Genomic DNA, 27,422 nt, shown 5'->3' on the forward strand with positions numbered 1-27,422 from the left:
CATCCCCCAATATTAAAGTTCACTTTTATTTTATTACTGTGAAAAATTATCATTAAAGAATCCAATCCCACATTCAAAATGTCTTCTATTTGTGCTCACCCTCCTCTTCCCAATTTAGAAATACAGCACTGAGGTTCCTCCCACATACATTTGAAATCTTTGCTGCCATGAATATAATTCCATCAGTGATAATTAGTGCAGATATAGAAAAAGAGGAGGGGGGAAAAGCCAAATCCCAGCTCCCCTTCTACAGATTTATTTAAGATTAAAATCCTAACCAACTTCGTGTTCTCCTGGGTTGTCAGAAATCTCAACAGCATACAGCTTCAGTCCTTGGTGGCTTTTTCCAATATTGTAAATTCTTGTGATATTTGGGCACATTTTATTCACAGTTTTCATCAACTGCCAACAGAAAAAGGAGAAAATAAAAAAGAACATATTTAAACAATGCAGCATCAAAATAGATCCACTATGAATTGGTTCATTCTATATTGGATGTGGCATAAATTCTTCATTTGCTTCTCTGATTAACTCTTAGTTGTGAAAGTTTTATATTTAGTTCATGATTTTATAGCTCTGCTATCTCATTTTTAAAGCATTATGCCATGGGGAGTAATTAAAATAATGGAGAGTAATTAAAACCATCACACTCTGTGAGGTGCAATAGGTAAGGGACTTGAGGTGACCCAGGGTATCAGTGCACAGAAATGCAGGGTTTGTTTTTTTTTTTTTTGTATTTATTTTGCAGGTTGCCACATATTCCCCAATATAAATATTATTTTTTTTCACTCTGCCAGCAAGTAGAGATATTGCCTTAAAAGCAGTTCTATTTTAGCTAAAGGCTAAAACCATACTGTATAAATAATGTTACTGACTCAGACCTGTGTTTACTAATTTCTCTCTTCACACCTTCTTCAAATGGAAGGAAACTGAGCTGGCTGATGTTTCCCTGCATCCATGCAGCTCCACACACTGGGAAAGAGGGAAGGGGAGCCTGTTGTGTCTGAAACCCAGCAGAGAAATTCTGACTCTGAAAATTCCACGTGCAGCAGCTTTGCTGACGTGCCTGGCACTCCAGTGCTCTCAGGATACCAAGAACATCCATTTAGAAAAGTGGTTGGAAGTATGGAAATGCTCATTATTAGTGAGAAAAATGCCCAGAACCAAGTTCAAAGTGTATTACAGTCAGTGGAAATATTTGTATTGGCCTCAGTAAACTCACCATCATCTCTTTAATTGCAAACATGTGATTATTTTCTGAGTCAAAGAGCTTTTCCTGCTTTAAAACCTTTCTAGTAACATTCACTGTGACTCTTTTGGTAACATGCAATGGAATTAATGGAAATACATTGTTGAAAATGAACATATTTCATATTTTTTCTTCTCATTCCCATTTTCTACAAATGACACAATATTTCACCTATGACCTGGGTTTGTTGTCTCAAAGACAAAGTTGTATTCAAATATCCACATTAAATATGGAACATCTCCTGTACCACATGAATATATACAAATATATACACAGGAATGAACACACAATAAATATTTTGGGCTGTAAAACAATCTTGCACACAAGATACAATGAACATTCCCACTGACTGGAAGAAGAATGTTGAATTCTCTTTTACAAGGAGAAAACTGTAAATTTCATCTTTCTAACCAGAGAGTTCTATTAAAATACCCTGAAATTGAGAAAATCCCTCCCTCTCACAAATACTTGACTTATTGCAATGCAATGTAATGCTTCCAAAACATGGCCCAGGGAACAGCATCTCCTCCTCCTTCAGTGCTGATAATAAATCACTTCAGAGAACAGCATTTTTCTAAGATTAAATAGCTATTAAAAGTGACATTAATGTAAATTTTGGAGGTTGGGGATGTTTTGATTGTTGTTTGTTTGTTTTTAATAAGAAGCTGACTCTGGCAGTTATTATTCCATTTTGCATTAAAGTTTTGAGAATAGTTTTGGGAATATAAGACTTGTTGTAATACAACCCACAATATTCTGCCCACCAGCAATTAAAATCTAATGAGGTCTCAAAAACTTTAACTATTTTGACACAGAGGAAAACAGAAATTGGGAGAGAACACAGCTCAATCCTCACAGCCACAGATTTTTCCACTTGTATGAAGAGTGCAAAAACATTCTGGTTTCAACCTGTGTTTTTTTTCCCCCAAGATATTTCTAACCTGACCAACCTGTCTTTGTGCAATGACAACATAAATACATTTTATTTTATTGTTCTTGACAGTAATTAAGCCAATTGAGTTCCTCCTCATCTAATCTTTGTGCTAAGAAATATAGGCCATGAAATCTCTACCAAAATAAACGCGTGACTCAGTACACAATTGCTCAATAAAACCCAGTGGTGATTCATGCAGTATAAATACACTGAAAATCCAGCACACAGCAAGTGATTCACACACATCAAGTCCAAACATATTATCTTTATATCTGAAGACAAAGTGGGCAGAAATATTTCTGCAGGACAACCCACACTTGTGTCTGTGGTGATATGAAGCAAGATTAAAAACAATAACAAAGCCAAGAACAAGGTTGGCTGTTTGAAGTTAAAGGAACAAGATTAACAAGGCTGGTTGATTTTAATTTATACTAAGAGAGGGGTTTTTTTTCCTGGTGTTTCTGGTGAATTTTTGCTGATTTTCACAGTGGTGAATAGGGAATTGGACTCTAGAGTTTATTCTGATTATCCAAACCCAGTGAAATCTATGAGAAAATTGATGGCTAAATCAGAGTCAAAACTAGAAGGAGAAACCACTGTGTCATTCCCCACTCAAATACATATGGAAGAAAAAGAGTGGCACATTATACGAAAATATTTCCTCTCTCACATAGTGTCACCTCTTCCAGATTAGTTTACCTACAAATTAAGACTTTGGGACTTTATTGGACTGCTCCTTTTAATAGATTAAAACAGGGAAATATTTTTAAAGCATATTGCAGACAGAGTTTAATAATATTTGGAAGAGGTGGAATTCAGGTTCCACAGTGCTGAAAAGCCTCCACCCATCCCCTCTCCATCACACACCAATCTCTTTGCCTACCTGCCTCATCTCCTTGTAGTTGTGATGCTTAAAGTCCAGATTGTCAGTGGTTGTCATTTCATTTCTTCTGTGGTAATAATTGTTTGGGTCTGAGAAAAGAAACAAAAGAGTTTTCAGGTGCTTAGGAATTTCAAACATAGAGGTGCTTTGGCACCATGCATGTAAGGAATGTGAAATCTGAAATCCACTGTCCTGTGCATGCTTAAAACAGGTTTTCAAAAGCAAAACTCAGAGAAACAATTAATTTGAAATCTTTCTAATAACTGGAAAAATCAATTCATACAGATCCAAACAGAAGCAAGGAGGTATCAGCTATCCAGACAGCTCCTCTGCACAAAAAACCCAAACTTAACAGAAAAGCAGAAGGGCAGACTAGGGGTGCAGAGGAGGGGAAAAGGCATTGGGAAATGATGAGTCAGATGCAAGATAAAAGAGGAGAAGAAAAATCAAATTAGAGGAAAAAGCCACAGTAAATGTTTTGTGTCCAAATGATTAATTTACTATTGCAAGGAATTTTAGTTTTCCTGATGAGTATTTTCCAAATCCATGCACTGGTTGCAAAAAATGGAAAGGAATAATTGGGCATATTAAACATTCCTAATTATCTTCCAAAAGAGTTCTTGTGGAAGTCAGAGGTGTTTGCTACTTAAAAATTTACATATGCACTTATTTATGGATATTGTTTATAGTTTGTTCATTTTGAAGTGTCAAAGGAAGATATGTGGTTAGAAAAGAATCTTTTGTCTCCTTCACATTCCAGGACCTTCACCTGGAAAAAAAACCAATAAACAGACCAAGACTGTTATGGCTCAGCTTTGAAGTTCCTGATAAATGTGCTCCCAGCCTAATCTATTATGATTTATTTTCAGAGACAAACAAGTCTATTTGGAAAACATCAGACACATTCCTTAACTTGCCACATCTGGGATGTCTGGAATTTTGAGTAATCATTTGTCAAGCCAGTGGTTGTCAGGCTTCCATGAAAAATTGTTTCCCTTCACATAAAATCATCTTCATTGGTTTAAAATTATTGGGGGGAAAGTGAAATAGGAAAAAGTCTAAGTATCATCCTGTGTTATTGCAACACAAAAAGACATTGTCTCTAGAGGAAAAAAAAATGGTTTTAAACAGGATCACCTGTCAGCTGTGACTTTTTTTGGGGGGGGAAAAGAACAATTCTGAGTAGGAAAAATATGTAACAAATGCAACAAATCCTTAATAAAATTATGGAAAACTCATAACACTGCAAAATACTTTATAACATTTTTAAGTTTCCTATTTTTGGCATTAAAACCACTAAGTATTCCTGTAAAATTCTAGAATTTTGGGGGCCTTTTGCACTATTTAAGTTATTTATGAAATGAAACATGCAAGTTCCATTAAGCTCCACAGTAACATGACCCATCCACTTCCATTTCCTAATCTACAGCAGAGATGCTGGAAGGCCAGATGGAGGCTGCTCTACAAATATCACTGAAAAATGTCAAAAAAAAATCCTATCTCATCAAAACCCATGTTAATTTGTAGAAATTACTCATTAATATAGTGATGGATGGGAAATGGAAATCATAAAGGAAACCCTCACTTCTTCTCAAAAGAGACTATGTGTTTAATGCCCCACAGAATATCCTCATAATTGAAAAAATATCTCCACGTTGTAAAAAATATAAAAATAAACATCATAAAACTGCCAGGATGTTGAAGGTTTTTCTGTATCCCCATGAGCCAAAATATACAGCAACTGATTTTTTTCCCTGATACTTTAATCCCACTCCTTTCAAAGCCTGGCTCTTTTTCCATACATCAAACACTAATATCATGGGAATGACTGTGAATGCTGTAGAGTTAGTGGAAACTTAAAAAAAAAATTGTGCAGTGAGAATGATTGTATCTCTGGCCCTTCCTCAACAACAGAGCTCAATTTGACAGTTCCCCAGGGAATTCACACTCGTACTCTGCCAGGTTCTGCTGTAGCAGAGCTGCTTGGATCACTGGATTTCTGCTGCAGCAGGAATACAGATTAGAACATGAAAAGCTGAAATGTACAAAGGCAAACAAAGCTTGCACACAGCTGGATGGGTCCACTTCAGAAAAAAAAAAAAAATTAATAAAACTGAGAATAAGAGACTGATAAACCACAGAAGAGTTATAACAGAAATATACTGATTTATTCACAGAAATTATCTTTGTTCCAAGGAGAAAACCTGCAAAACCGTGGCACTCACATTTATACAGAGGGATATTTATTAGTTTTTTTTCTACCACTAATCTGTCTTTACATCACTATCAGAAGTAATGAAGTTTGTTGATAGAGGCACCTTGTTCCCTTCATCCTTCCCTTGTTTGTAAAGATGGACAAGTGACTAAAGCTGTTAAATCATGGATTCACAGGGCCACAGAATGGCTGGTTTGGAAGGGACCTTCAATCCCATCCATTCCACCCCTGCCATGGCAGGGACACCTCCCACTGTCCCTGCCCCATCCCCAATGTCCACCCTGGCCCTGGGCACTGCCAGGGATCCAGGGGAGCCACAACAAATCTGGGAAATGTGTGCCAGCACCTCAGAGGGAACAATTCCTTCCCAAAATCCCATCCAGCCCTGCCCTCTGGCACTGGGAACCCATTCCTTGTCACTCCATCCCTTGTCCAAATTCTCTCTCCATCTTGTCAGCTCCCTCAGGCACTGGAAGGTCACAGTTTGGTCACCCCAAAACCTTCTGCTCTCCAGCATGAACACTCCCAATCCTCCCATCCTTTTCTCACAGCAGAGCTGCTCCATCCCTCTGATCATCTCTGAGACCTCTCTGGGTTTTCTCCAACAGCTCCACATCCTCCCAGTGCTGGGGACCCCAGAACTCAAGTGGGTCAATGCCCACCTGCTTTGCTCCATGAGGGCTCAGAAAAATTCCCATAAAAATACCAGAAAGGACCAATTGCTCAGTTGATTAAAAAAAAAACAAAAAAAAACAAAAAAAACCAAACAAACCCAAAAAGAGATTTTTCACTTATTACATCTCTACAGCACCTCAGCCAGCAAATGCCTGATGTTTGCAGCAGGTTTCAGCTTCTCAGAAGGGGTGCTCCAAATGAAGGGCATAATGAAGCCAATCCAAGGGATTCTGAGAAGTTTCTAATAAAAAGAATATTCTGCTTTAAAATCCTTTAGACTGCCTTAAAAACCCCAACGTGCTATTTCGCAAATGACTGGGTTTTTTTAATTTCTGTGTAATTTAAGTGAATTTGACTTGTCTTCACTAAATTGAACATCTCATAGACAGCACATGTTAATCTTGAAATAAATCTGCTGGCAGCCACATCAGGTGATCCTAATTTTTTTTCCACATGATCTATTTCGTGGCAGCCTCACGAGCATTGCTCGTGGGCATTAACATCACACAGGAAATCAGCAATGAAATAATATTTTTCAACTATAAACTGATTCTTTTCTCCTCTTATTCTCAGAAGTATTTGCTGGATTTAGAACTGCTGTTTACAAGAGCATTTCTAATGAAAGATACTTGTGGAAAGTCACATTTTAATCAAAAAGTGAACACAACTCTAGACTTGACCAGGTAGACTAAGAGAGAAGCAATAAAAATAAGACTGAAGCCACTGCAAAACACAGTGCTCCATTACAGAGCTGGTGAAATCTTGGGTTCAAAGAAATGGCATAATCATGATAGTTTTCTATATAGGAACTATTAAAAATTAAATTTCATCACAAATTTATTCCATTAAAATAATTGCCTCTTACCTTGAATACTCTACAACATAAATAAATGCATGAAGAACTCAGCTAATTTTCTCTTGCTTTTGATCACATGCAATTTCTTTTTGACCTTCCTTAGTGTTGAGAAAGAGAAGGCAAGGGAATCACACCCATCCCTCTGAAACAATTGCAAAAGATTGTGTGTGTCAGTCTCCCTCTATGTAAATACCAGCATTTTTGGAAAGTGGAGAGGGAATTAAATGCTTGTGGTTTTTGTCCTCTCTTAGCCCCCTTTTTGGAGACATGGCAGCACTGACTGTTGCTCTAGGTAGGATTTTCTGGCATCTTTCCTCCACAGATAAATGTATTTCTCTTGGTGAAACAGCAAATCCCTTCTGTTGCCCAAAGATAGCAGTGACATAGTTGGACAACACAGCTTTTTTAAAAATTTTTTTTCATGCTACTGTAACAGTCTAGAAAAGATTGTTTGTCCAAACTAACCTAAGACACAACAAAAAATTATGATATAGATAAGATATAAGCATTTCACTGATAAAAATTTACCATCTTCCTATATAATACTGCTTAGATAAGAAGTAACTTCCATATTCTTGCTGTCCAAATAGTGTTTTATCATGATTTATCCATTTTTTAGTGCACCTACCACATGTAGCAGGTTTTATGGACAGTCCTACCCACAGAAATGGGTTCTAGCTGTCTTTAACCATTTCCACCTCATTCCAAAAGTGCTAACAACCTTTCCTAGCATATCAATCTTATTCAGGTTTTTTCTTTTATCTGTTCTTCTTATTCCTTTGTGAGCCTGCTTGATGGAAAGCTGATATAGAGCACAGACTGAATGCAAATAATTTCATATATTCAGGGATTATTAAGGGCATAAACCCTAAAATCACAAGTCCAGAAGACATGAAAAGAAATTCAGAGTTATGAAAAATGAGTTTCTTTCCTTCCACCCTCCTTTAGTTGTTGGGGTATTTCCTTATGCCTTTGGAAAGGCTAGAGGTGTGTGAAGTAACATGATTTTGGTGAATTTAGGGAAATTGATCATTTTTATGGAAAAAAACATGCTAGAAAAGAAGAGCCCTTGATTTCTGACTAGTTGAGGTGTTAGGACATGGGTTGGACTCAATGATCTTGAGGTCTCTCCAGCCTGGTCATTCTGTGATTTCCAGTCCCACAGTCAATACAGAGCGTTAGAACAGCACTGTCAAAGCTGCTGCTCCCATGGCCAAACCACCCAGATATTCAACTTGCAACCAGCAAAATGCCACCAGTAAAAGGTGAGGAATCCACTTAGAGGGAGCTGCAAAAATAAAAAAGTCCTTACAGGAAGGAAACGTGCTTGGAAAGACCCCTGAACCTGAGGAACAGCTTTGTTCGGGCGCCTCGCGTGCGATGAGCAAAATGAGCAGGGAGAAAGAAATGCCAGCTCTTTCTGAGCTAAAAAGATGGGTCAGCACTTATCAAAACCTATTAGTTCTTCTTTCCAATTACATTTTGAATGAACACACCCCATTCCCATTGTGCTTCTCAATGAATGATTCTGGTATTTTCTTTCAGGAATATACTGAATCAGCCACTGCGGGCAATTAACTCAATAAATGACGACCAGGGGGATGCACTGATGCTGTTTCCATGTGAATCCAAGATCTGTGAAAAGCTGGAAGAGCTCAGCAGGACAGTGCTGAAAGTGGAGATGTGTTCTCAGCTTCATCCATTGCCACAGACCCATGAAGCTGAGGGGTAACAAATGCCAGCACTGCCAAGCAGAATCTGGCCCTGGATGAGTGTAAAGCCAGTAAATCCAGGGTAAAAACCTGCTGCACTTAATAAAATGACCCATCCAAATACTGACATGTTTGCTTTTTCCTCTTTAGATGCAGTTTTAGGGGAGATAAAGGGATAATGAGAATTTCCCTACAAATTATCCTACCAAACAAAGTTTGGGTGTCATCTCTGTTTCACCCTGGAGAGCTCTGTGTGTGTCCTGCATGCCAGTAAAAAGCCATGGTGCTGAAAAAAGGTTCCTTTTCCTTCAGCCTCACACCCTGGTTTACAGAGAGCAGTTCCACACAGGAATTTGGGATAAATCACTGCTCTCTGAGAGCCCTTTCAAGAGCAGAGGAGAAACACTGGCTGTGCAATTGCCCATCACAATGGGAAACAAGCAACCCACAGAGGTGCAGGGTTCTAAACCCACAATTAAAAGAAATCAGAATCCTCCTGAAAATGGAAATTCACATCCACAGGCACCTTTGGCCACAGCCATCAAGTCCAGGATGAATTTTTACCCACTGACAGCAGCTGTCTGTGTGCTGCTGAATTTCAGTGCTTCATAACACATCTACAGATTAAATTTTATGACAATGCTTGCCCCACAGTTCTCTTTGGCAGAGAATTATCCCTTCCATGACCCAAACAGTTTGGGTTTTTGCCATTGTTGTTGTTTGGGGGTTTTTTGTTTGGTTGGTTGTTTTTTTCCCCTGAGTGTTTAAACATCTCAAGGACAAAAATCAAGCTGTGACTGCTTGGCATGTGAAGACCCTGCATCACCAGAGGAACTGGAGGCAGCAAGTTGTGAACAGAGGCAGAAACAGTAAAAGCAGCAATGAAAGACTCTTGAAAGGCTTTTTTTTTTTTTTTTTTTTTTCTCTTCTGACTCTAGTATTTCTTAAAACACTATTCACAGATCTCTGCAAAAAACAAATCCCCATGGTGCCAGAATTTGAGATCAAAGAAAATAACAACAAAAAAACCAACCAACCAAAAAAACCCCAACAACAACAAAAAAACCCAAAACAGATTAGAGGTGTGGAATAACTAGTGAGCAATTTAGAAAATATTTGAGAAAATAGTTTTTAAAAAATATCTATATACGTGTAAACACAGAAATTTAGACATAAATCCATCACAAGACTATTCACAATGTGCCTGGCAGAATCATGGCTTTGGCAGTATTAACAGCATTGAGTGGGTTTGGGTTTTTTTTGTAAGTGACCTTGCATAGCACAGAAACGTCTCCCCTCACTTCTGATTTACCAGGGATGATGATGGATTTAATAACACTTGAAATATTCTAGAAATTCCTTACAGCCCAAACTCCCCTCCTTCCTCCTTACAGGCAAAGCACTAGTTCAGCAACAGGATTCAAAATATTTTGAGGAAGTTCTATGGCCAATATAATAATAAAAAATAAAATCAAAAATCAGGCTATATAATTGTTATTTCTTGCCTTAGAAGCTTGAGACATCTGCAAGTGCCTGTCCCAATATATAACCTGTTCTTCCACTGTACATGTGCACTCAGGAAGATTTATTGCACTGCATTTAAGCCCAAACAACAAAGAAAATCTTGTTAGATCATCCATGCAATCTTATTTTATTAATAAAGGCACTTAAATATACTTCAAGATATCAAAAGTTATCCTGAAACTGTCTGTGGGCTTGCAGATATTTCTGTTTCTTTTTGCATAACCGTACTCACTGAAGATAAATATTACACCAGAGCAAAGCTATCCAAAGGAAATTAAATTTTTTTGAGTCTTTCCAGGGTCAGCAGTGCCAGCAGTAATTAGGAAAGGCTCTTACCTGGCAAGGGGCAGCCCAGGATCTCCAGCCTGAGGCAGATGCTGCCCTCCTGGAACCAGGAGCGCGGGTTGATGCGGATGTAACGCGCCACCAGCGGCACCGGCAGCAGGTTCAGCACCGGCGTCTCCTTCTCGCTGTTCCCCTCAAAAATCTGGGCAGCCAAGCAGGGGGAAGGGACATGTCAGTGCTTCAAAATGCCTCTTACTGGTTTCGGTGATGGGAATGTAAAAGCTGCTCTCAGGCTGATGGTGGCTCAGGTCAGAAGTGCTCTGTGAGGATGGCAATCCCCCCCCCCCCATTCCCCCCGGACAATTCTGTCTCTGTACCTTGGGATTGGGTCTTGAAATCAATGGGACCACTGAGAGATGCTGCCATTGAATAACCTGTGGCCAGCCCCTGCTTTCCCATCTCTGCCCCTCCTCATAAAACATGTTTTGTTCTACTCACAACATCTCCAGATTCGTTCCTGACAACAGTCCACGCATGGCTGTCATTGCTCACCAACACTCTGTAAGAGGTCACCCAGTTACTCCTTGAAAAAGACAATAAATACGTTATTTTTCATGACTTAGAATGACTGCACATTATTTAATATAATCAACCTTATGAGGCTGCTAGCAGTGGAAATCCCATTTGGCAAAGTCATGCCAATCTGATTCAACAGACTATTCAGAAAGCCTAGCACATAGAAATAAAACCCTGGTGAGATAATATTCTGGGATTCCAGGAGGTGAGAGACTTGCTGCTCTTCTCTCCTTTTATATGCAGAGTTTGGGATAAATGGCTTATCTAGAACAGATTTATGCAGTGTTCAAAGATCATCTTTTCAGCTGCAGAACATTTATTAGTTCTGCTGTTATTATCAGAGAGGATGGGAAAAAAGTAATAAATCCTCAAGGATGAAACATCTTTGAATTTCAACCAGCAAAATTTCCATTTCTTTCAATAGAAGAATAACTGGTGCCTGCAGTTATTCCTGTATTTATTAGCAAGAGATAGGGACAGAGAGACAATTGATCACAGGACTACTGCACTCCTACAATATCTTGATCAATCCCCAAAAGGCTGATTTTTCCAATGTTAACTGATGTACAAAATCCCCTTTCATCTAAAAAAGACAAATACTTCAGTTATGCCTCATCTGGATCCATCTAAAGAAGAGGAAATGTAAAATGCTGCTTCCTGTATTCTGGATAAAAGCTGTGGAGTTTTACACTGCTCAGGCATCACCTGTGGAAATGTGTGTACAGGGGTGGGGGAGGCTGGAGAAGGTAATGCCCAAATCTCCTCTCATGTTTGTTACTCCAAAAGAGCAGCAGTGATTTATTTTTTCCCCTGGTTTCAGTAGGCAGGGACTTGGAGGAGAGTTGTGGCTTGGAGGAACATTCGTACCATGAAGTCCGTCCAGGATGATTAAATTCTATATTTATGTGCAACCTGCAGGGCCCTGGGGCTGCTCTTCAGCACAGGTTCTTAGCTTAGCTACAGTCCCATGGCTGGGAGTGAAACCAGGGCCAGGACAGCTCTTGGCACTGGAGAGAAGGAAAGGGACTTTTGGGGCAGGTACTGGAGAAGCAGCAGAGCATAAAAATTGGAGATCAGGAGTGCCTGGAAGGTCAGAAACACCTAAGAACTTCCCCTTGTACTGCATCTGTACAAATACAACTTTGATTTGTGTTGTTAGGATGCTGCTGAGAACCAGGGAAAAGCAGCCTTGAAGCCTTGGGTCTCTCAGGCTGCACAAGGACAAGAAATTATAGCAATGATTAAACACCTGCTGGGTGTGTGAGAGATGGGATGTTTTGCACAAAGCATGATTTCAAAGAGGTGTTGCCTTCTTGGGCCAATGAGTCTTTTCCATTTTGTTTTGCACTAACTACCCTATATGAGTGTAGTGTTTCTTAAAATAAAGCCTTTTCTCTCTTTTGCTTCTCCATTACAGAAGAACTATGTTGCATTATCCTTTCTGCCACTCTCCTATAGCACAAATGCAACAGATTTGTTTAGTTTTACTTTTAAAATCAGCTAATAATAGCAAACTACCTATGAACACACACACCCACACTGAGTCCACTGTGCCTGTGTTTGAAGGGACAAACCAGCCTTTATGTGCTCACTAAAGAGAGTCAGGCTTCTAATGAAGACCAAAAAGGGACAAGGATGGAACAAGAGTAAAACCATCAGCCCCTGTTCACCAAGCCTTGTACAAAACAGATTACTGAGTGTTTTTACACATCAAAAAACAAAGATGAGGTAAATGTTTAGTAGGATTTGGAAAATCACTTCTGGACATTCTATACTAATGCCCCCAAAAGTTAAAAAAATGAGATTTTGAAAAAATACCAAAAGAACCAACTGAACAAACCCAGCTCTGTTTTAGACACTAAACCAGTCCTTTGCAACTCTTTCACCAGCCTCCTTCAGTGAATAGATTTTGCCATTCATGTTAGATTAAATGGAAAAATCCTGGCTATTGCCAAGCAGACAACTTTTTGTTATCGCAGTGAAAAGAAGGGTACATCTATCACTTGTAATGCACACAACTTTAGTATTTGGTAAACAACTGTAACAAGTTAGCAGCACTCTGAAAATCCTAATTGTCTGCCTTTCAGTGGAAGGGCTCCTGGGGTAGGAGATTTACTGGGGAGCTGAGAAGTGCCATGCTGGCATCTCTAGAATTTGGCTGTAAAATGATAAATGACACACAACAAAATAAACAGTGACTTCAGCAGCCTGGATAAGTTTCTCCTGACTCTTGCAAAGAACTTTCTTCCCTCAGCTTCTCTGTATTCTTGACTTAAAGAAAGGCTGATTTACTCTGCCAAATAAAGGAGCTGACAAGAAGGAAGGAGCAGGACTTGGGACAAGGACACGGAGTGCCAGGACATGGGTGATGAAAGAAAGTAGCTTTGGATCAGATTTTGGGAAGAAATTCTTGTTGTGAAGGTGGGGAGGCCCTGGCCAGGGGGCACAAAGAAGCTGTGGCTGCCCCTGGATCCCTGGAATTGTCCAAGCCAGGTTGGATGGGACTGGGAGCAGCCTGGGACAGTGGAAGGTGTTCCTGCCATGGCTGGATGGGATTTATGGTCCTTTCCAACCCAAATCATTCTATAAAATGGCCAACAGCAAAACTATAAAAAGAGGAAAATAGCTTTTTCTGATTTACTAAAAAATATAATCTTGAGAGCAAATCTCCCATGTTGGAAGGAGAGTGCTAGTGGCAGTGTACATAGTCAATGCACATAAAATTATATTTGGCTTTTTGTTGGTTTTTAAAAAATTTCCTTGCTGCTTTTTTGGGGAGGTTTGCATAATTGGGTTTTTTTACTATTTTTGGCCATCTCTCAAAATCAGGCTTCTGAACATCATTGCTTCTGAAGTATTACAGAACTTTTTTCACTTCATCTGCACAGATCAGATTAGGAGGGGAAACACAACACATCCATATTCATTGCTCAAGGTATGCAGAAGGAATTCAAACAGTCACATAAAACCACAACAACCATGGACAGACTTTTGTAAGAAAACCATGGCACATATAGGAGGTTTTAAAAGCACAAGCTTATTTTACTGGCATGAGAAAATGTTGCTGTCACAGTAGCATTTCTAAGCTGGGACTTTTATTTAACATATTTTGATTTTCTCACTTCCTACCATTACAAAAGTTCAAACTTCTCCACAAGGAAAACATATACAAGTATTCCTGCACATTCTCCATCTTGAGTGGCAACAAGTAACGTGCTACACAAAGGCAGAATGCAATTAAAATCCTAATGGACTGCATCCCCTGGCAGGGTAGAAGGACCTCAGAGGCCATGGATGAGGTAAATAATGCAATGTATGAAGGCACACACCATGCACTATCAATTGTGTTTGCCTGTAAGGAAAAAGCAGAATAAAATCATCACAGGGATCAGATCCTTCTCTCACTGGTACTCCATGCAAAGCTGCCTCCAGGGGCTTAAATCCTTTCCCTTTTTTCTCAAAATCCATATTAAAAACAGCTTCTGATAATATTTAGAAGGCTTCTGTAAATTCTCCCCTGAGAAATGGCACCTTCTCCCTAAAAGCCACATCCCCCTGCTGGGGAAGGGGAGCTCTCTGTGTGATCCTGTGGTTTGGAACAAAAACTGGCAAAGCCAAATACTCAGGGCTTTGAGTATCTTCAAATCCCAGACACTTCCACATCTCCAGACCAGCCCAAGAACATCCAGCTCCCAAAATCTCCCCCAGAGCTGCAGCTTCCCCATCCTTGTGTGCCACACGAGGGCTGCTGAATGGGCTGCAGCAAGAACAGCATTTCCCAGGAGTTCCATAAACACCCTGTTTATTCATGTAGGCACAGAAATCTAAAGCTTTTTTTGTGGCAATCCATCAGAGGAACAGGACAGCCAAAGCAAAGCCTGGTGCCAGGAGAAGTATTGGGGAATTGTGTCTGTGTGATTACCTGGTGACACTGAGATCCATCTCCTCGGGTCTGGGATTTGCAGACAGGGATTTCTGTCACATCCAATCTTTTGGGGGCCCATCAGCACTGAGCAATAAAGCTGTCTAAGGAAGGCTGAAAGAAAGCTGCAATGTTTTCCAAGACTCAGGATGTTCCTGCTGTTGCTTTAGAGAAGCTCTTCTGGTTTCACTCTATAAAATCTCCCAGGAGATACCAATGCACTCCTGAGAGAAAAATACAGATACCTGTTGGGCTTATGGAGCTGAGGACACAGAATTCTGGGGAAGTCCTAGGCCAGCATTCAAAAACAGAGTGCATTAATTATTAGCTCTTTCCTGGCAGAGGCACAGGCAATCCAGAAGCCTTTGTGTGACAATCCAGAGGGTTTGAGGTTACCCCCAGCTCAACTCTCTGCCCCTTCTGCCTCACAAATTTCCTCCAGGCAGGAAAAAGATCATTAGGTACAGATTTGACAGGGCTCCTTTGGATTCAGGTGCATCCCTTTTAAATAATCCCTTCTAAAATTTATGGCAGTCTTATCTCTTCAGAAGCAGCCTTATCTCTTCAGAAGCACTTATCTGAAAAATCTCAGCATCCACTGACAATATTAATCAATTCCTTTCAGAGATAGCAAATGCAAAAATCAAAATAGGATTCAACTTCACTTAATGTGGTGGGCTTTTGAATTATTATTAATTACTTGATTTTTATCTGAAATGCACTGTCCTTAGACAAAGCTTATTTGAACACCTTCAATTTCTAATTCAGTTTCTTGTGATGCATTGAAATGTCATGCTTTTCCATTTCCATCCAAAAATAAAAGCTGAAGGATTAAACAACTTGCCCAGGGACAGAGAGAGTAAACCTGAATCAAAGTAGAGAATTAAAAGCAGATTTCCCATGGCTTTGGCAGGTTCCTGTCCCAATAATCATCTTTTCCTTATCCATGGCATCAGGCTGAGCACAGGCAAAGAGCATGGGCAGCACCACAAGAACAAAACCTCTCCCAGCCCTGCCTTCCCTGACACAATTTCCTGACTTTCCTGTCTGAATCCCAGCTCAGGGGAACACATGAGTGCTGAATGGGAAGCAGGGAGGGAATCCAGGCTCTTCCTGCCCAGGCTCCAGCAGGCACTGGACCAGCTGAGAACTGTTTGGGTTTATTTGTTTGTTCTGTTTCTCAGTCAGGGAAAGCTGACCCAGCAACATGTGAAATGAATCCAACACTCTGATCCTCATCTCTGAGGGTGCTTTTCCACATCAAGGAAACCCCACGTGATTTAAGGTGAGTGGGTGATTTGAGGTGCTGGTGAGCAGAAGTTCAAGCTCAACAAAGAGGATTGAAGGGATGGAGCAGCCTCCTATCTGGAGAGATTTGGGGATGCTCAGCCTGGAGAAGGCTCTGGATGGACCTCAGAGCCCCTTCCAGAACCTAAAGGGGCTCCAGGAGAGCTGGAGAGGGACTGGGGACAAGGGATGGAGGGACAGGACACAGGGAATGGATGGGATCTGGGGAAGGAACTGCTCCCTGTGAGGATGGTGAGGGTCTGGAATGGATTTCCCAGAGAAGCTGTGGAAGTGTCCAAGGCCAGGCTGGACAGGGCTTGGAGCAGCCTGGGATAGTGAAGGTGCCTCAGGCAGGGGATTGGAACAGGATGATTTTTAATGTCCCTTCTAACCCAAACTATTCCATGGTTCTCTGCCATTCTTGGAATGAGACCAGCAAACACCAGCAGAGCTCCCATGAACATCATTACAACAGACCTGGCTCCAACTGAGCATTTTATTCTTCTGCTGCCAGGCTCACCTGATTTATCTGCAATGCAAACCACTAAAATTAATATAAAATAGAACCAGTCAGGCAAATAAATGTGTACCCAGCAATAATAAATAAATTGACATGCCAAAATACTTGATATAGCAAATTCTCTATACCAAAAAAAAGGCTGGACAAGCTTTATGCTAAATGATACTCATGCAACAGAATCAGCATGCTGGCAATTAAATGTCTTTCTACGTGAAAAATTAATTTGTACTCTGATGCAATTAAATGTAAAACCATTAATATTAATATTCTATAATAATATTTATGCTGATAAAATTTTAAATCACCCACTGCCAAACAGCTTCCAAATAAACCAAGTCAAAAAATGCCCAGGCTAACCACAGGTAGCCCAGCAAGTTTTGCAAACTAATTAAAATAAATATGATTTAGGAGATGAAGATTGACTAGCCAGCAAGGGTATTTTTTTTAATAATTGAAATCTTTGAATGTTTAATTTTTAAAATTGCTTCTAGCTGAGTGAAATGAATGTACTGCTGTGAAATCCATCTCTTTGGAGGCCCTATGAAAAAAAGCCCAGAGCCAGAATTTCACTTGCTTGAACTGAATTCAGCACAGATTTTTCAAAGTTTTACTCAATAAACAGGAGTTGGGGTTGCAAACACTTTTCCAACCCAAGAACTGCAACTTACAGCCAGGTTTATACAAGAATTTTATGACTTTCTAGAAAATCTGGTGCCAGCTGTGGATGTTTCTTTTTGCTGTTGGCAATTCCTGGAGGTACCAGGTCAGAGACATCCCCTGCCCCAAATATTTCATCTTAACCCTCCTCATTTTGGGCCACTCTTTGCAACAAGATCAGCATGAGTTTGAAATTCTTTCTACACCAATCCTCTGTATCTGCTGAACACAACCAAGCTGTGATTCCTTTTCTTCTGAACTTTTTGTGGCATTTTTAATTTTCTGTTCAATCTGTGCCTATCTCACCTTCATACATCAGCTGTGCATTTGAGGAGAAAAATCCAGACTTTGGAGGCAATGCCTCACTTTGTGAATGTTAAAATGCAGAAAAATGAAAAGCCCTGAGAGCAACCAGCAAACAAACATTTCCACTTGTGTGCACAGCTGAGAGAATATTTACAGCAGTGCTGAAGGGTCTCACTGGGTGAGACCAGGGGCCACTCCTGGTTTGGGAGGGCACAAGTGACCCCAACATCACCCCCACCCAACAATTCTCATTGCAACAAGTCATGGTGCACGTGCCAAACACACAGATCCAGGCTGGGATGAGTAAGTGTGAGTAATCTGCTGCAGCAGATGCAGAATTTCATTGGAAGTCACCTTTTCCAAAAGGATTCGGCTTGTTTGATGGCAAGTCCCTTCCCTGGAGGATAAAAAGCTTTTTTTTTTTTCCTCTTGTGAGCATCCCCATGGAGTCAGGGCAGGTTCTGTCCACTCCTCAGCAGCCTGGCAGAGTGCAGAGTGAGCAGAGCTGTCCCTGGGGGTGGCAGTGACCTGCTCCCTCCCTGTGAGTCACAGAGAATCCCCGTGACAAATCCCACACCAGAACAGCATCAGCTCTGACATTTCTGTCAAACAAACTTGTGAGAGCATAAATCTGTGCCTGGCTGTGCTGTCAGCACCCCACCCTGCAGGATCACCCCAGCTGGTCACTGAGGCAGTGACCAGAGCCCAGGGCAGGTGGGGAGAGATCATCAGGGTGACAAAATCCTGGGCAGGGGACAAGAACTGGGCTGGAAAATCAACAGGGCACAGGGACTGAAATTAAACAAATGGATGCAGAGCCCTGGAGGTGCAGCTGCCAAAGGCTGGCTCATGAAAGCCCAGGAGAAGGATTCACCAAGCCACAGTCAGAAAAAAATACATCTTATTAGGTAAACCCATCATAAACATTAGTATAACATGTAACTGCTGACATCACTATCTCAAGGGAGCTTTTCCTGCAATGAGTTCAGGTTGTTTCATAACTCCCATCCTTCCACTTGATATGATTTCTGTGGATTTGGAAAGATTCACTCCATGAGGCTGAGTTTGGGAAAGCTGTAATAATCTCTGCAGTGCTGTCACCCAGTCAGGGCAAATAACAGCCTGCACTGATTTAAAGCACCAGAATTACTCCAGTCTGCACACAGCTGCTTGTTCTGTTACATGATTTGGATAAAGCACTGAGACTCATCCACTGGACTTGCTGAAGTTTGACCAAGGTGTTTTCACAGCCTGTGTGTGGGGACAGGAGGAATTCTCTGAAAGTCACTGCCAGCATTGTGAGCTGGACAGGTTCAGGGTTTATTCTTCTCTGCTCTCACAAGCAGCATTGCACTGCTGAATTTTTGACCCTTCATGTGTACAGTGCAAAATTCTGCTTTCTTAGATTGTAGTAATGGCTCAAAGTACCTGGGAATATCCACCCCACTTTCCTGAATGCTACACAGTGTCACTGGAAGGATTAGCACTGCTCTTTCCCCTGTTACTCTTGGAATACTGAAGATGCTCAGGTGATTATCTCTTCAGCAACCCACTGAGACCACAACCTCAGTACCAGGAATAGCTGAAAAAACCCTGGCAGTGTTGGACTTGATGATCTTAGAGGCATTTTCCAACCTTAGTGATTCTGTGACTCTGATTTTTACTGCCTTGCAAGCAATTACCCCCTTACCATAAAGACTGCTTAAAAACCAAATCTGAGCTTCTGAGAAACTGCCAGTGAGTGCAGCAATAAACTGAAATGTGGGGCAACACATTCATTTTGTGCCTAAAGAGCAGAACCATGCTCCACCGAAATTAGATGCAAGCAAGCAAATTGCACTGACCTAAATTTATCCTCAACTGTATCTCTGGAAAGCACCCAGCTTGTTACAGACCCACAGTTCCCTCAGGACAGTTTGTCAAAAGGGATGCTGGGGCACCATGAAGAGCTGAGGGAAGGCTGAGGTCCAGGCTGTGCTACCAAAAAAATTGCAAAATCATCCCCTATTCAACCACAAGAATCTTGTCTGCAACAAAAGCATGATCAGACACAAAATCCAATCTGCTGGATATTTATGATTTGCTATCCCTACAGAGCAGCACAGGGAAATCAAACAAGTGGCACAGTAGGGAGTGTGCAGTGGTGTCCACAGCAGCTTCTAGTTAAAATGTTCCTTCAGCACTAATGAAAATAAGTGACCAGCTTACAAGGGTGTCAGTTTAGAACCAGACAATAATGAAAGTCATTTCTTCCAGCCAGCAACACCATTGATTTGGTGTCTCCTCAAACCTTTTAGGAGCTGTTGCAATTTTGGAAGACACAGGGGAAAAAACCTCTGCCCAAATCAGATTTGAAAAATTAAGATGTTCTCCCTACAGGTTTTTTTCCTAAAGACAAATATCTTGCATAAAAGTAAAAAAACTTCAATATTTTCATGAAGCTGAAAGGTCTTAAAGAGAACATGCTTGAAAGTAAGTCCATTTTGATTTTTCTCTAAAAATTTCATAATTTTGCTGTGGAATTCCAACTTTCTGCCCAGATAATTTAATCCATGCTTTTTCTTATTGTTGCCATTTTGTCATTCCATGGTGAGTTCACAATTTACCATGACTGAAAGGTTAATTTTTAGAAAATACATCTCACACACTGCAACACTGCATCCTCTCCTGAAAACCAAAACATCCTCTGCATTCACACAGCCTGAAGCTTTGTATTTCTGTCAGCACAGACTGACTCTCTTTTGACATGTGGGTTTTCTCTTGATACAAAAGATGATGCTGAATTATCAGAAGAGAGTTTGGTTTGTGGGAAACAAGTTTACTCTGTTTTTCAAATTCCTGCCAAACTGCTAAGAGTGATTAATAGTTTCTTTCTCTCTGTCAAGAGTGCATATTTTAAAGTACCACATCATTGCTTTAAATCCATGGCACAATTCCACAGTGATGCTTCCAGTGTCCCACTCTACAGCCTTGAACAGTTCTTTAAAGATATTTGGTTCCTGAAACTTGAAGATGTATTGGCAGCAATATGAAGAATTACATATATTATTTCTCCCCCAAATCAACAGATATTTTCCTCACTTTCAAGGCATTGATGTATTAATCAGCACTCCTGGTTTTTGGGTATCTTCAGTATAAAATCAAAAAGAAGTCCTGATTCTCACAGCTGGGTTCAACTCTTTCTGTGAAATTCATCATCTGCAGATCTTCTGGGTGATCTAAGCAGATTAGCCCATTTATGGTGGCAAAAGAACACTTTTCCATGATTTAAGGTCTCACAGGAATGACTGAGGTGCTTGAACAGCAACAGCCCTTCAGCCCACATGCTTGCTTTGACTGGTAAAAGGAAGGACTCCTCAATTTTTTTTTGTTCAAAGCCTTTTTTTGCTTGTTACAGGCTTTAAAATAAAAAGAGGATAGAGATTTGATTCTCCTTGATCATCACAGGACTCACAGCCAAGCAAAAAATTCGACTTTTCCTTAAGAAGGAAATGATTAAACAATCCAAGTATTCATTACAAGCCAGTCTGAGATTCCTTCTCTCCCATCAGGTCATCTGTGTTTTCAGGAGCTGCTTCTGCAACTCCTCCTCTTCCTCCCCAGGGCTCTCCTGTGTCAGGGATGGACAAGAGGAGCCACAACCCACCAGAGGAGACAGGCAGGGAACAGCAGGAGAGGAGAAGCAGCTCCTGCCAGTGCCCAGCAAATAGAATCCCCAAGCACTTTTGTGCTCTTTGCACTGTGTGAAGTGCAACCTTCAGCTCATCATTGCAGAGAAAGCCCAAAAAAAACCCCAGTGAGCAAAGCTGCACGTGTACACGTGGTGGTCATGAATAAAACAAAGTCCAATTGCCAGAGCTGCTCCCAAGGAGGAAGAGTCCAGCAGCAGTAAAGGAGCTCTGGCTGCAGCATCACACACAGGAGAATAAAGGCTGTGAACCCAAGTGCTGCAGCCTGCAGTGAAGGGCAAGGATGTTTGATAGAGGATTCAGCAGGGTGTCCTTGCCTGCCCTCCCTTGGCATTTTAAATGTCCTCATTAAATCAGCAGCAGGAAACTACAGGGACCAGCACAGGGACAAATCTGATCCAGGCAGATCTTCCTGTAAAATACTTTTTTTTTTTTTCATTTTGTTGAAGATTCTTGTTCAATAAAAGAGTTAGTTTATTTGTTCTTATTCCCAGTGTCATGGAATCACAGAAAGCTTTAGGTTGGAAGGGACCTTAGAGATCACCCTGTTCCATCCCTGCCATGGCAGGTACACCTTCCACTGTCCCAGGTTGCTCCAGGCTCCATCCTTGGGCACTTCCAGGGATCCAGGAGCAGCCTCATCTTCTCTGGGCACCTGTGCCAGGGCCTGCCCACCCTCACAGGGAACAGTTCCCTCCTAATATCTAATATAAGCCTGTCCTCCTTCACTGCCTTGATTTTTTTATTTTTAAAATATAAAGCTGGGAAAGTCTCCAAGGCTTTGGACTAAATAAAAATCTTACCTTGGCTCCCCTGCTTGGCAGGCTTTCACTTCTAGTACAGCACAGACCAGAAAGGTGCTTTTTTGGCTCTCACACCTACAATAAGATTATTCTCCAACACATGTTTCCATCAGTCATAAGAGCCCTCTCCTCCTGTCACACAGCTTCATAAAGCTGGGAGGTGCCTCAGGTAACTTCTGGTACAAACTTTCATATCACAAAGGATGCTGTTTGATCCCACACAGGCAGAGGGAAGGAAGCTGAGGATTTTCCTTTGTTTTCTGAGCACAGCAGGCACAAAGGAACCTGCCCACCCCAGTACAAGCCCTACCCACTCCTCTGTCCTTCCTGGGGCTGTTTCTCTCCCACCCCTGCCCCTTCCATGGGGCACAGTTCAGTCCTGCAGGATGTGTTTTCAGGAGACATCTCCCCACAGCACATTGAAACCATCTTTGCCCCTGTCAGGCAGGAATGTGCCTGCTTTTCCTCAAATCTGAACAGAAATCCAGGAGCAGCCTGGACCTGCTCTTCCTGCAGACCCTCAGGGTTCTGCACACCAATTTCTTATGGGGTAAGAGGGCAAAACCAAAATTTCCTGCCCTTGGCAGGGGAATTGGAACTCAATTATCTTTAAGGTCCATTCCAACCCAAACTTCTCTGTGATTCTGTGTTTCTATGGATCAAAAATAAACCCCCAAAACCCCAAGATGAGTGTGAATAACAGCTATAAATAGTGTCAAGATCTGCTGTAAACTCCTAACAGAGCTGAACTAAAAATAGAAGCATGACAGGATGAAGCAGTGCAGCTCTGGTGTTGAGAGGAACAGCAATGTCAAGAGGATGAATAAAGAAAAGAGTAAGGCTTTGCCACAGTAATTATCTACCTACCACAGAACAATGTGGAATAAATATAGAAACCTTATTGCCAAATAAGCACCTACTCCCACAACCACGTTAAAAGAAATTAAACAGAAAACCTACGGAAAATTAAACTGTTGAAAGAAAAATATTCTTTTTCTGAGATATAGTGACATTTTTTTATGGTTGACCTTCAATTACATGTCACATTATTTTTATAAGGGCGAGTTCTGACCAGAATGGATCTGTCAGAGTGGTTGTGCTTCTCCTGCATACTTGTGCAAAAGGTCCAGCAGCACAAGTGGAATTATCTGCTCACATAAAGCTGTGAGACCAATAAAAAATTAAAAGGCCAAGCAAAAACCTAAAGAGCAGCAAAAATCCCCAAATCCTCACCTCCAGTTCCTGTTCTTGCCATCTGATTGCTGCATCCCTCATGTACACTCTGCCACAGTCACAGAGGAGAAAATGCAGACAAATCTGGGCAAAACACTTATTTCTCAGTGCCATGAGCACATTCTCTAGAACAAGCAGTGGCCAGAAATCTCAAAAAGAGCATATTTTTATATATATCCACTATATATATTTCTGTAATTATATGCAGATATGCAAATAAGTCATATTTTAAATAAAACTAATTATATATTTAAATTTATAAATAATAAATTTAAATTTATAAATAATATGTTTACATATATAATATATGTATATATATATGTATGTATAATTTATATATATAGTACTATAAAGTTTGTTTTATCTGATCACATAAAAATGTTATTTTGGAATGGCATCAATTCTTGGTGATTACCTAGGGATTAAGACATCTCAAAGAGGCAACCTAAATTTAAAATTTGAAACTAGAAATTAAGCTAATCCAGTTAAATACTGGAAAAGAATGAGGAAGTTTAACACAAGGGAGTGTAAAGGCCCAGATGCACACCATGATTATAAAAGTTTGCTACCCTTAAATTTCTGTTTTATGCCAGATATAATGACCCCATTCGATGTCTCACAGCATTTCCAATCTTTCTGATTTTTTTTTTTTTTTTTTTCTGGAAGAACCAAATCACACCAGGACATGAACTCCTTGAATTGAAAGGAATGAATGAAATGGAATGAATTGATGAAATCTCAGAATCCCATGGAGAAAAGTCAAGATATACTTACGACCAGAGGGAGTTTCTTCCCTGGGTGATGACTCCAGTGAATTTTGTCAACCTTCGAGCATCTACTTCAATCCACTGGTAGGGGTCATTTCTTCCTGCACACCAAGCACCATCATAAAAATCATTTTCGTTAACACCTGCCTGAAAAGAAGGCAAAGCTGACCATAAATCAGAGCTGAGGAACTGAAGGTCTTTCATGGGAAAAAGAAAGGAACACATCATTCATCCCCCTTCACAGCTCTGGCACCACTTAAAGACCCTTGTGGCCCTCATCAAAATATTTCCATACTCAAGGCAGGGCAGGAAATTCTGGGAAGTCCCTTTGGAAATGAAGAATGTTTATATATAAATTTAAATTAGAAAAGATAAACAGAGCTTCAGTCTGTTCTTGTGGCCTGATGGAGCACAGATCCAGAGCCACAGATCCAGAGCCACAGCCTTTATCCAGCAAATTATCCACATGGTCTGCAGAGTTTGGAAAGTCCCAAAAAGCCACTTCCAGCCCATGCAAATAATGGTCAATGATTGGAAAATCTTGTTTTCCCTGGAAGCAGCAAAGCAGAGTGCAGGGCATAAGGAAACAGCAATACTTCCCACTAGAACCAGAATTATCAATTTTCATAGCAAGGTTAAACATTGCATATAGAAACAGCAATACTACTTCCCACCAGAACCAGAATTATTAATTTTCATAGCAAGGGTGGCAAAGGTTAAAAATTCAGGAATGTCTGGCTGTTCCCCAAATGGAGCACCAACCTGTATCCCAGTTTTTGCTGGGAAACCCACCACCAACAGCCTTCCCACCATTTTCAAAGAAATAGCTGAAGGTATTTTGGGTAATCTGTTTTCCAAATAAATCTGAACTAGAATTTAATGAAACATAGCATGTGAAGCCTTCAGAGATTTATTTTCCTTCTGAAGCCCAGGACATGTTTGGCACCAAGCTGGATTCTGCCCTAAAGAGCACAGAAGCTTTGCCACGTGGCCCTCTGAGGTTATGTGTATTTTTGTGGTATTTCATCTGTGGTTTATGTGGATTTATCATTGCCATCCATGCAATTCCAAGAATGGATATAGTTTAAATATTTCCCAAATGAAATTGAAGAGGTTTACAGAGTTTTCCTACACAAATGGGTGACTCTAACTCAGAGAGGATGCTGTGGTTAATCCCTTTTCCCAGTGTGGCTCTGATGGCATCTAAAGGAAGTGCTGCAAAACACAAGACACTGATTCAATTCCTAAAACTTCGCATTTTCTCAGGTATTCAGGTCTGAGATAAGGCAGCTTCAAAATGATTTGGTTTTCAACATCTACCAAAATTAAATTAATCTCCCTACTTCTGTGCATAAACTGATATTTTAAGGAGAAAATTGTATAAAAAACAAAGAAAAAAATACAGAGAAAAAGCCTATTAAGATAAATTCATCAAGGAGAGCAGAACAACGGGAAAACATGAGAACACAAACAGTCACTGACCTGAGTTATAACCCTTTGCAAGAAAAGGTTTCAATGCTTTTTAAACTAAGATGGAATTTGAAGTAGCCTGAGGCTTTAAAACCTTGCCAGGAAGTGTTAAGATCTGCAGAGCACCTTGAACCAGCATCCTGCTAATCCCCTTCACGCTGGGGAAATTCCACCAGCTCCTCAGAACAAGCTCCCTGTCCCCCAAACCCTGGTCCTTCTCAGCTGAGGGTATTTCCCCTGGTGTGGTGCTCATCAAGAAATAGACTTCTCCTCCACATTGCAATGAGAAGTGGAAAGGAGAAGAAAAAAGTGTGGAAAAAAAAGTGCTGATTAAAATAAAAAAATCCCTCCCACCTAAATTTCATTTTTGAGTATCCATGGTTTCAATGTGGTTTAAATAAAGTTAAGCTTAATTTGCATATCAAATATAGGGAGTCTCAGTTATCCAGAGCTTCAAATAGTCTGGCCTTAAATAGGGGCAAAGATGCCATAAAAAATAAATTTAAAAAAATGAAAAGAAAAGAAAAGAAAAGAAAAGAAAAGAAAAGAAAAGAAAAGAAAAGAAAAGAAAAGAAAAGAAAAGAAAAGAAAAGAAAAACACATGCTGCTACTTTTCCCTGCTCTCTTATTATCTGATATCATAATCTAAAGATAAAAAAAAAGGGGGGGGATTTTTTGGTGCTTTATTGAGTTTTTTCACTGGGTAAAAAAAAAAGCAGGTGTCTGTGTCTAATCAGCACAAAATACTGCTTGAAAAAAAAAAGTTTAATCAGTGAGAAGTTTTTTTTAGAAATGTTTCTGAGGAAAAAAACCTCTAGAAATTTATGCTACAATTTCTCTTCTCAAGCTTCAAGTCTATATTTTTTTTTTCCTGAAAGTGCTTTATTTCCCTATGGCCACTTCAAAAACCTGTTTCTACAAAATAAAAACTTACAGACTCAATCAAGCATTTAGCAATTAGAATTCCTATTAAATTTCTTTGGAAAAATGATCATTCCTGAGAGAATACAGTTATCACCAAGTATTCTATCAAGTATTACAGATCAAGATAACTTTCCTCAGTAAGGTGTTAACTTGGATTTTGAAAATAAATCTCGAATTCCTGGAAAAAGCAGATTCAAATTATGTCATGGGTACTTAAATTATCTTCATAAGCAGGAGAGTAAAGGAGCTAATGAAAATTGGAAGCCAGAGCTAAATTTTGAGCAAATCCTTTTTTTCCTTCACAGAATATTCAAGAATAACTCCAAGTCTAACCCAGTTTGTGCTTCACTTGCAGCCAAATGCAAAAAAAAATTCTCAATATGCAGTATCTTATGGAAGAAAAACCCAACATTTGGACAAAGGAAAATAGATTTTTTCTGTCACTCACAAATAAGTTATTCCCAAGTGTGAAAGTTGAAAATAATAATTTAGCTAAACCAAATTAGCTGCTTATTAGGTATCCAGAAAATAAGGTGAAGGTTACAAATTCCATTACAAATAATATGACTTTGCATTTTAATTCATGTTTTTCTTCCAAATTAGATGTGTGCAAGGCAGAATAAAAACCTGCTCACAATATAAGTGTCCTAAAAGCCCTATTCTATAATGAGGGGAAAGATGATACTACCAAAATATATTCAAATAAAGAAAAAAATTCCAGCCTTCCGCCACAAATCAGCTGGAGCAGCAGTAAAAATACACCAAATATCAAACCCCCACTGCTCAAATTCTTTTTTTTCATTCCCAGCAGATGATCAAAAAAATTATTTTACCATAGGAAGTTTGGGAGAGGGAATTAAAAAATGCATTACTCATCACAGGTATTTATAGCAACCACTGACAGTAGGGAAAAATTAAAACACACAGGCTGTGAG

General features: G+C 40.1%; 1 protein-coding gene across 1 annotated transcript in view; it reads right to left on the bottom strand.

Annotated features, from left to right (window-relative positions):
- CPXM2 (carboxypeptidase X, M14 family member 2) overlaps positions 1–27,422 on the bottom strand; it is a gene marked incomplete at its 5' end in the record, with an annotated part of 64,601 nt that overhangs the window by 15,000 nt on the left and 22,179 nt on the right. Inside the window, 5 exons of the mRNA XM_079312241.1 lie at positions 279–402; positions 3,067–3,155; positions 10,385–10,535; positions 10,832–10,916; positions 24,101–24,240. Coding sequence (XP_079168367.1) covers positions 279–402; positions 3,067–3,155; positions 10,385–10,535; positions 10,832–10,916; positions 24,101–24,240 — 589 coding nt within the window. The remainder of the gene's footprint in view (positions 1–278; positions 403–3,066; positions 3,156–10,384; positions 10,536–10,831; positions 10,917–24,100; positions 24,241–27,422) is intronic.

This window comes from Erithacus rubecula (genome assembly GCF_903797595.1).
Source record: "Erithacus rubecula genome assembly, chromosome: 9".
NCBI lineage: Eukaryota > Metazoa > Chordata > Aves > Passeriformes > Muscicapidae > Erithacus > Erithacus rubecula.